The 11,134-nt window shown below is 44.5% G+C and overlaps 1 protein-coding gene across 1 annotated transcript; it reads right to left on the minus strand.

The window, feature by feature from the left end:
* Positions 1 to 937: 937 nt before the first annotated feature.
* Positions 938 to 10,798, minus strand: trim8b (tripartite motif containing 8b). Its single transcript, XM_077550414.1, has 5 exons — positions 8,472 to 10,798; positions 4,609 to 4,704; positions 4,174 to 4,439; positions 3,989 to 4,104; positions 938 to 2,686 (listed from the first exon to the last, which is right to left on the minus strand). Exons 1-5 carry the CDS (start codon positions 9,075 to 9,077, stop codon positions 2,034 to 2,036), a joined length of 1,737 nt encoding a protein of 578 aa, XP_077406540.1. The 5' UTR covers positions 9,078 to 10,798; the 3' UTR covers positions 938 to 2,033.
* Between the last annotated feature and the right edge of the window lie 336 nt (positions 10,799 to 11,134).

Genomic DNA, 11,134 nt, shown 5'->3' on the forward strand with positions numbered 1-11,134 from the left:
TTATACATGTGTATTTGATTCGTGGGCGACCATATCACCCCTCTTTCCATTGCATTGGACAGCTGCACGACAGCTGTGTGTACTTGCGTGGGAGAATGTCAGGGGGGGGAAAAGAGGGAGTGTTTTACAGTATGATTTGTGTGTGTATACTGTAAAGTATAAAGAAAACTTATTTTTTATAAGTACAATAAAGTCAATGTGTCTCCGGGAGGGAGTGGCACGTAAGGTGGGAGTGGGATGAGGGTGGGGTCGGAAATGAGGAATGTTATTGTTACAAGGCTGCCAAATAGAATAAAAATAGAAACATATTATGGACCTATATTCCCCCCCAATCCAAAAAGAGTGCTCACCCATTGCTTTATCACTGGTGGACGCAGTATTTCCTCACCAAGTCGTTGCCATTTGTTAGTAATACCTCTCCACCCCTGCGTAGACAACTTAGCCAAACATTTTTAATCAAAAGCTAATGCTAATGTGTGCTAACACTGCAACTTAATTTCTGATTTAAAGAGGAAGGCAAGTCAAACATTGTATTTACAATATGTTCCATGCGCCCCCACTAGTCTTAATATGGTACTACTGCATTCTGATTAATATTGCGTTTTTGGAATACGAATTAAGCAGCAAAATCCACTTGTTTTTATCCATCTCTCGGGGCGGCCATTTTGCCACGTGCTGTCCACTGAAAATGACATCACATTTGCGACATGACATCACGGCTAAGCTTGTGATCAACAGGTGAGCCGTCTTTGGTCGTTAATTGAGCAACTGTGCTGTCATTTTCAGTCAAAACACATTTTCCCTTCTTTTTTTTCATGATAAAATACGGCTATATATATATATATATATATATATATATATATATATATATATATATATATATATATATATATATATATAATATAATAATTGTTAGACTTTAATCAACCAGACATAATCGTTTTAAATTCCTTTCTTTATTTGGAATTCTCCAAATCACGTCGTGTCATTTTTCCATTTCACAAAATATTTACAAAAAAAGATACTTTCAAGTTGTTGTTTTTTTTGTCCTTTCTAAAGTTGAGTGTCCTTAATGGCTTCTATGCAAGAAGGATGACCAGTTCATTCTCGTTCCTTTAGAAAAAGTAGATCATCGTACACTCCTTTTTTTTCTTTTTTTTTTAACTGCATACATTGCCTCTTCTTCGGAGTGCTTAAAAAAAATCTCTTCCTTTGCATGCTTACAGCTGCAAAGAGGAAGCCAAGAGCTATCGCGCGCGCGTACGTGTGAGTGTGTGTGTGCTTATTGAGAGGAAGTGACATCGTCGCCCTGAAGGAAGTACTTTAGATGGCGTCGTCGGATCCTCTTCTAGTCAACGCCTGATTGGTTTGGTCTGTCCCACCAGTCTGGTCTCTTATTTCCTGTGAAGTTGAGGGGGGGAAAATGGAAAAGCGTCCTCCAAGTGCATTGTGGGTATTGTGTGGAAGAGCCTGGGAAGCTGTAACAAGTGCAGCGAAGTAGGGGACCCAAAAATGAAAAATCCGACGACGTAAGGCAACCGACCTCGGTGGACGTGAAACATTTGCAAAACTCTTTTCCTCTTTTTTTTTTTTTTTTTTTTGTCCCAGCCATTAAAAGTTCATTTCCATCTCTCGCTCTATAAATAAAAATACTTCCCTTCTCTCTCCTCCCTCAAGAGTCTCTTAAAATGGGCCGCTATGCTTTTTTTCTAACGTTGTTTTCTTTTAGTTAAACATTTTACAACATTGACCGGAAAAAAAAAAAGTAAAAATAAAAAGCGATCGACCCTGCCCCCGAATGTGTATACATTGTATTCTAGAGGTGTGTGTAGTTTAAATGTGTGTAGGCTATAACGGCTTTAAAGCAATTGAAAAGTAATCCCCTGCATTTTTGTGGTTCACAATTACTGAATTTTTCAATTTGGGCGCTCTTTCTGAACAAGAGGGCGCCAAATTATTGGTTGACAGGATAGTAATTAGGCAGGGGATTATAATGTGTTGCTGTGTGTGAGTGGTCTATATGTGTGTGTGTGTTAACTGGTGACGTAGTGCTTTGTGGAGGGCTGCCCGTACAGCCCGTAGAAGTCGGCGTGTCTGTGCGACTGCGAGGCGTCGATCCAGTCGCGCACCGCCAGGCCCTGCATGGACGGCCCCCCGGCGGCCAGGCCGGGCGGCGGGGGGTAGTCCTGCGCGCTGACCCACGGGAAGGATCCCGAGCGCGGGTACGGCGGGTGGCCGCGGTGGCCCGACACGGACGGCACCCCGGAGCAGTAGCAGTTATCCATGGTGCACACCAGGATCTTGCGCCCGCCGTACTGCGGCAGCACGGCCTGCTGGGAGGAGTGCGAGGAGCCCCCGGTGCCGCCGCCCCCGCCGCCGGGAGGGAAGTGCGAGGAACCGAAATGGTGGTTGGCGCCGTCTGTGATGTGAGGCGGGCCGCACGGCTGATTGGCCGACTGGCCCTCCCCGGAGGAGGAGGAGGAGCCCAGGTAGGGCTGCTTGCTCGAGGAAGAAGACGAGGAGGAGGAGGAGGAGGCGTCTTTGAAATTGGCCGCGCTGGTTTTGCCCGAGTTTCCTTCCGGGAAGGCGGCGGAATGTTTCCGTTTCTCCGCTCCCGAGGCTGAACTCTGGCCGCTCGGGAAGGCCGGGACGGACTGCAGGAAGGTGGAGGGAGGGGTGAGCGGAGCTGAGGGGAGACACGAGGACACGTCAACATAAAATACTCCAGAAAGGACATTTTGATATTCTGCATTTTTTTCCCAATATTATTATTATTTTTTTTAAATCTAACCATTTAATATTTGGCAGCAAAGTGTGGTGAAAGCACTTCAACATGTATTCAATGTGCTAGTGAAAGGAGCCTAAAGGCAAGAACAAGTTTTTACATTTGTCCCAAGTAAATGTAAATGAGTAAGTCAAGGCAAATCATAGACTGGGGGTCACATTATGACCCCCCCCCCTTTTTAAATCCGGCCCAGCAAACATTTCCAAAAGTCCTGTGAAGTTTATTGTATTAATTTCGTCAACCCCTGCCTCTAAAATTAGTTAATTAATTTGTTTTGATTCATTAATTAGTTATTTTTTATTCACTTATCTCATTATTATATTTGATTTCTTTTGAGTAATTATTTTTTTTAAATGTCATATTTGCATTTATTTTACTAATTGCATTAAATGGCTCAAGTTAAAGAACTAAAAACATGACAATGAATTATTACTTTATTTAAAAACATTTCAATATATTTAATAATTAAATATAAATACAAAATAACTTAAATTAACTATTTTACAAATGCACATTGCAACACTATTATCAAATAATTGATTTATTTCTTGTAAATAAAATATGGTAAAATGAACACTTTCACATTTGCATTACAATTTACATTATATGTTTTTATCCTATTAAATAATTGGTTAATTAAGCATACATTAATAATCAAAATACACATTTGAATCTACCCAGGCTTACATGAAAATGTTTACTTGAAATTAGTTACTGTTAACTGTGCAATTAATTGAAATTTAATTACAATTTCAATTATTACGCTCCACAATTACAAAACTGGCATCATCGCAAACAAAACAAAAATATTTAGTTGTTTAAATGTATATATTTGCACCTTTTTTATTTTAAAATAACTAATAATTTAATAAATCTTGTTTGGACCCAAAAAAAAAACTTGCATAATTATAGTGTTTCAAAGAAATGTATTTGTTTTCAAACATTTCTTGTTTTGTACCAAAAAACAAATAATCGTCCTAATCGTGATTTCAATATAACCAAATTAGTCAGGATTAAATTCATTATCGAGCAGCCCTAGTTTAGAAGCGTCCTTACCACTGTCAGACATTTTCTCCAAGGAAATAAAAGCATGGGGAGGCCTACCCGAGTAATCGATGGAATAATTGATAGGAAATTGATGCTAAAAAATATTAATATTATTCCCTGGTAGAGGCAACCAAAACAATGATCAGACTTGTGTACCTTCCAGCGTTCTCTTCAAGCTCTTCTCCCGTTTGGAGATCTCCGAGAGGAAGAGCTTGGCGTTCAGATTGCCGACCTTGTAGGGGGGCAGAGTGCTTCCCACGCACGCCTGAGACCTACAAAACATTCGAGATGAGACCCCGAAAACCACCAATACGGACGGGAACCACCGCGGCCCCTCGTACCTGTCGGTGAGGATCTTGACGGGCTTGGTGTTCTTCATGAAACCCAGCTCCTCCGCTTTGCCGAACGCCGTGTTGATGGCGCTCAGCAGCTTGTGCGCCTCGTGCCGCTGCTCGCCCAGCGCCAGGACCTGGGCGGCGTTCTCCTGGCAGAAGCGCGCTTGCGCCCGCTCCAGCGCCTCCAGCGTGCGGCCCAGGTCCTCCTCCAGGAGCTGGTGCATGCGCTGGTACTGCAGGCGGACGTCCTCTTTGAGCTCCAGCACGCGGTCCTTGCGGAGGAGGAAGACCAAAAAGCGTTGAACGTCAACACAAAATGGAGGCTGGATTGCGCAATACTGCTGCATTTGGAAATGCTTCACCTTTTTTTAATCCTGCAGCATTAGTCAAAACATTTCTATTATCAATATTCAATATTTCCGGATGCACGTGTAAACGCACCTCCACCACACACTTGTCTGAGTCCAACTTGCATAGCTGCTCCTCGATCTCCTGCACGCGGTCCTCCACGCGCTCCTGCTGCCTCAGTAGGCTTTGCTGCAAGGTGACAGGAGAGGAAAACAGAAGAAAGAAAGTCTTTTTAAAACACCGCCACATTTCCCCCCCTCCCTCCATCCCCGGCTTAGTTGGTCCCCATCCGACACACACAATCCCCGCAGGAGGGGAGGACCACGCTGTCATGGCAACCAGCAGCTGTTCCGTGCTTGCATAAGTGTGTGTGTGTGCGTGTGTGTTGGGGGTTTGACTTGATAAATGAACCAACATAAGCAGGCAGGAAAAGCTCCCCTCTGCTTTAGTGGCCCCGCTAAAAACATGGCCGGTGTTTTCATAACGAGAGAGAGAGAATGCAAGGCTAGGATGATGGAATGCTTTTCATTTCTCGGCGTGTTTATTTTTGTTGTGCAAGCGGCTGGTTATCGTGAGCAACCGGTGAGAGAAGCCGTTGCGTAAATCTTGAATGTGGCCGAGTGCGATGGGACGGGTTGCAGTTTTTTCTAGCTTTTTTGTTTATTTCTATTTTGAAAGGAGGAGGATATCATTAATAACAATGGGTTATTGGTTAACATAGGGCTGCTCGATTATGAAGAAAATATTAATCACGAATATTTTGGTAATAGTTGAAATCACGATTAGGACGATAATTAATGAATATTTTTTGGTACAAAACAGGAAAATGTTTGAACGTAAAAAATATTAAGACAAATATAACCCTAACCCTATTTTTTTACGTATAAATTGAAAAAACTCAAAATTTGCATTAATAATATTTTTTTTATGTTTATGCTGATTTTGTGTAATACTTATTTTTTACATTGTATGTTAATGAATTACTGAAAAATATTTATTTAATTTAAAAAAGGCTTTGAAAGCACTGGGGAAAAACCTGCCGAAGGGCAACCTAAAACTTTTGTATATTTTTCTAAAAGCAAAATGGGAAAAATAATCAATTAAAACCATATTCTAAAATTGCAGATTTAATTATGCATTTTTTTCATCCATATGAATCTCCACTGCCCTAATTTTTTTTTATAAATGTATATTGAACCTGATGTCTATTTATCGGTGATATGCTATAATTAGTCCACTTCTAAAAGGTTCTAAACTCTTTTTATACACCATTCAGTGAATTCAACAAACTGAAACAGACGAGATATAGCGGCAGCATCAACTTGATCCAGATTCAAGCGAACACCCCCCCCCCCCCCTTGCAGCCATATTAGCGCTTCCAGCTAAATGCTAATGCCAGCGCACAGACCTGCCTCTGTGTTCACTGGGGCCATCTTTATTCTTATTTTGCTACCTCGGTGTGTAGCACGCTAGCATGCTAACAACAAGCCATTTCAGTGCGTGGCAATCTGGATTGCAAGAGTCCGACGTGGCTGAAAAATGTATTTAAAAAACACTCCCCGTAAACACTGGCCCGCTCAGCAAACAGCTGATTTTATCATCGGTTCCCTGATTGGAAACCACTGGCCTAGATACCTCGCACGCGCGCGCGCGCACACACACACACACACACACACACGGTTGCCATGTTACACGCAGGACTGTGACCTGGTTGTGCTGACTGATTGAGTCGGGCTGCGAGCAGAAAAAAGCAGCGGGGTCGAAGGAGAAGAAGCTTAACAGAGGGAGGTTGCAGCTATGGATACATAGGGGAGGGGATGGGCGGGTGGGATCTGGGGGGGGGGGGGGCTTTCGTTGTCATTTCAGCACAGTGGCTTTTCCATCAGGGGCAGGGGGCCACGGGGAAGGTCTGGCCGCGCCTGGAGGCGCAGGGAGGTGGATTTGACGTGTGGGGCTAATGGAAGCGCAGAGGAGGGGGGATGGCGAAGCGAGCAGTTGAAATCATATTAAAGATGGCCGACACAGCTCGAATCAACGGTTATTCATCTTAAAGGCCCGGCTGGCAAATGAGAGCCGTGGCGGATTTGGTGAATATGCAAATATATGCTAAATAGACCCTCATATCTACGTACATGAATGCTGAACGCTAATGCAATGTAAATATTCATCCCTAAATAATTCAGCGGGTTCTAATTAGCGACCATCCAGACCATTAATAATGTAGGGAAAGATGGCAAAGGATTTTTTTTCTTGGAGGGGAGTGGGGGTGGCTTTAGAGTTCAGATGGGCAACCACGCCCCCAACCATAACCCCTGTCACCCCTCCTGCTGAGTCATAGCGACAGGAAGTAAAAGAGGGTTGACACCGAAAGCCGGTGTCATGAGTCAGTCGAAGACTCACGTTTCCCCCTCTGACTGATCCCCACTCACACACACACCTTGGAAAAATATGCATGTGTGTAAAGGTGTGGGGGGTTCAAAAAGGCAGGAAACCGAGATGTCATTTAAAAAAAAATTTAAATCCCCACAATCGAGTGACGAATCACTGTAATCCCTCGCTGGCGATCCCCGAGCGAGGATGCACCTGTGCCGGGGAGATAAGGCCACCCCTCCTCCTTCACAATGAGAGACCCTCATTGTCGCCTCCACCCGCAGCCCCACACCCTCCGTCGCTGCATTGTGTGGCATTCCGACAGATGACAAGGACGACCGCAGCGAGCTGGATGCAGATTCCGGCCTTTCAGTAAATGAAATGTGACCATTTCAAGGCCGCAATTTAAAGGTGCTTGTTGTTGCCTGGCGACTACGCAAAATGTAAAGCGATAGCTTTTGTGCGTATGTGTGAGTGTGTGTGCGATTCGGCCATAAATGCACAAAAGCACTTATTGATCATGGATCAGATTGACGGGATTCATTCAAGATGTCTGACATCTAATCCAGTAATGCCGTAAAAAAAATTTTTTTTTTGCTACTACAAGTTACTTTGTTTCAAAATATTGACCCCTTGCATATTTCCAAATCCCTATTTTTGTCAACAAAACAGGAAATTTTGTCCAAATACCATATTATTACCAGTTATGATTAAAATTATTCACTAAGAAACACACAGACTAGCACCTATCTACATATTTCCGTGCTTCCTCTAAGAAGCCATTTTAGTGGCGGAATCGCTAACGTTGGTCACAGGCTTATAGTTAGCCAGCTCAACAACAAACAGCAGCTGGATGGAAGATTCCCGTTGAAGTCGACCAGCAGGTGCTTGACGCTCCTTGTGGGGTAAATACCAGAGCGAGACGGATGGTAAACGTCTCAAGATGACGCGGACAAAAGTCGGTATCAGATTGCTACTCAATGTAAAGTACAATAAAAACCATTAGCGATATATGCTACGTATCACTATGTCAAAAACAATAAAATTGCTTTATAGGAAAGTAGTAATTGGTATTTTTTATGAGTTTTTGCTGTGTGTGGCCCCTTAGCGCCCTCTAATGTCGTGGAGGCAGATATAGTTTACCTACATAATCGCGCTTACTGCGGAGGATGAACTGTTAAGTGCTAATTTGGTGGTTGGTTATCCATCTGTGAGTTAGCTAGCAAGTTACTTCCTGGTTTGTGGAACTTGTCAGGAGGTAGCCCTGGTAACAACCAATGGCGACTCAGCTTCAGAAAACAGATAAGCCATGATTGGACGTTATCCGAGCCTTGAGCAACTGTGATGCCATTTTCAGTCGACAGCAAGTGGCAAAATGGCTGCCGCCTGAGATTTTGCTGCTCAACTCATATTCCACATTTTTAATCGGAATACCGAGTTGAGACTAGTGGGGATGCAAAGAATATATATTATTGTAGAAACATTTTTGGGTTGACTTACCCTTTAAAGTAAATTATCAATGACACTCACAGTAACCTCAAAAAAGCAGTTTAGAAGTGGCTGTGGTGAGCGTGTGAATGTCTTACTCTGATGTCATTGCGACGCAGCTCCACGTCGGCGACGGCATGCCCGTGGCTGGGGTGGCAGCGGGCAAAGCAGCAGTACTGGCACACGGCCGTCTGCTCGGCCTCGCAGTGGTAAAGCCGGTATTCGTCGTGCTGCGGGCAAGTCCACGCCTTGACCGCCTCGGCCTCCACCAATAGGTGCCCGAGCGCCGAGCACGGCTGCTGCAGGTGCGTCTGCACGTGCGACTGGCAGCATGGCGCGTTGCAGCGCAGGCACACCTTGACGGCGGGCAGCGGGGGGCCGCGTCGGCACAGGATGCACTGGGGTGGCGGCGGTGACGCTTTCTCCACGCTGAGGGCGTTGTACTTCTCCACGATGTTGGACAGTTTGTGGTTCTTCTCCAAGTTGGGCTTCTGGCTGTATGCGTGGTTGCACTCGGGGCAGCGGGCCAACGTGGAGTCCTTGGCCCAGGCCTCGCTGATGCACGCCCGGCAGAAATTGTGCTTACAGGGGAGCTGGATGGGCTCGGAGAAGACATGTAGGCAGATGGGGCAGATGAGCTCCTCCTCGAAGCAGTTCTTCCACGTCTCGGCCATGTCGGACGCCATGGCGGCGGGGGCAGGCATACAATGAAGCCTCTGGGTTTCGGTCTGCGTGTTCTCACGAAACCCGAGCCTCCCGCCCACACCACCCTTCTCTGAAAAAAACCTGACGCTGTCCAGAAAGTGTGCGTTTACCTCTGCGCTGACACCCTGACTTGTTAGTTATTGCTGCAGCAAGTTCCGGAAAACTGACCAAAGGAGAACACACTCACACAGAATGAGGCTGACGTTACAAGATTGCTGTAAACTGTGACACACACGCGCACGTACACACACAGGGCGTGTTTGTGTGTATGTGTGGCCTACAGGAAGTAGCAGCTTGCAGGTAAAAACCTTGGAATCCAAACAAGGCACAGATAACTAAACCTGGGGCAGCCCAATATGCAAATGAGCACAGGTCCTCCTGCACGTGCACTGACAGCTGCCTGGGGCTTGATTCATTAACCTGCTCCCACACCCTGATTAAACACTTTTTATTTTATTTTTTCTACCTGACTCCGAACCTTTAACAGTCACTTTTTTTTTCCAGCCGAAAAATCTCGAACGAAGCAGCACAGCAGGTTCGGCTCGGCTAGGTTAAGCGCACAACGGCCGTGAACGCACCGCGGACCCACAACAGATTCAGATTAATAACGCCTCCGTTTCGTTTTGACGTGAAACGCCATTTCCATGAGATGAATAATAATCCACACACTCACACACATACAGACAAGGCCGCGGCTCTCTCTGGCACTTTCCACTCGAAAACAAAAGGGCCCACTAATCTTATTAGATGGCGAAATCATAAATTCATAGCCAGGCCGTCGCTTTGGATGCGGTTTTACTGCATAGTTGTCGCTTTTTAAGGGCTATAGTCGAAGCTACGAAACAAAAGAGCTTTTATTTAGCTTTAAGGATCCGCAGGAATGTTGCTTGCTTCAACACCCATCGATCGAATAAACCCCCGCCTCCACATAAAAAAAATACAATTATTATTTATTAATTAAATCTTACTCCGGCGTCTTGCTTATTCGCCTGCTCTCTCCCCCGCCGTCGACCAACAACATATTTAATCGACTTATCTCGACGAAAATCGTAGGGGGGAAAAAAAAGCGAAGCGACTCACCTCACCATTTTGTAGCACAGGTACACATTTTAAACCGCACTTTCGTCACAAACGCGGCCCTTGCTTGCATACAACATTATTTACAAATATATTATTGTCTTAAATATATATTTGTAACTATTCCAAGGATAGAATATAAAAATATGATGATATTAAAAGGCGACGTCGCTCCGCTGTCCTTGTTATACTGGCTAGCTGCTGTCATCAGCCATCTTGATATTAAAACAACACACACACACAGGATATCCACGGTGGAAAGGGTTAGAGGTCGTTTCACCCAGGCTTTTCTTCTTTTTACTCGATATTACCGACGAGATGGAATCAAAAAACGGCCGTTTTTTGTTGTTGTTGCTGCTTAATGACGCTCTTCCCTTCGGGTCCAAAAGTCCACAGCCCTGACGTGCTTGTTATTTAGTCACGGCCCATATTTGGTCACACGGTCCAGTAAGAGTCGACGACTCCTGATTTATAAAAATCCAGATCGCTTTGGTGCTGCTGGGAAGACACAAAAAAATCTTTTGACGTTTTCTTTAATGGCTTCCTTTCTTCCTGTGTCTCACTCTGCCCCAGCCAGGCTGTCGACAGAGGAGGAATGCGGTCGAGCTGGACGCTTCCTTCGGTTAGCGTTAACGTAGGCGAGCAGTGGAAGCAGCAACTTCCGGTGTTTCAGAATGAAACCGGATGTAGGATGTCCAATGTAAAACATTAGCATAGCAGTAAGTGTGGCGATGAGGTCTGCCTGTATGAGACATGTCCGTCCCTTAAATGAGCCACTTTGACCATGGCATGAAATATGCTGAAAATTTTTGTAAATTTTTTATTTTATTTTGGGGATATTTTGAGTGCACAACATGTTATTAGACACTTGGTAAATGTTTTAAATTGTGTGGAAAAAAATGTTTTCTTTTACACATTATGTGACTGTATTTTATGATTTTGGGTTGCATGTAGACATCATTTCAAAATAAAGCACTTT

This window comes from Vanacampus margaritifer, chromosome 18 (genome assembly GCF_051991255.1).
Source record: "Vanacampus margaritifer isolate UIUO_Vmar chromosome 18, RoL_Vmar_1.0, whole genome shotgun sequence".
Classification (NCBI taxonomy): Eukaryota; Metazoa; Chordata; class Actinopteri; order Syngnathiformes; family Syngnathidae; genus Vanacampus; species Vanacampus margaritifer.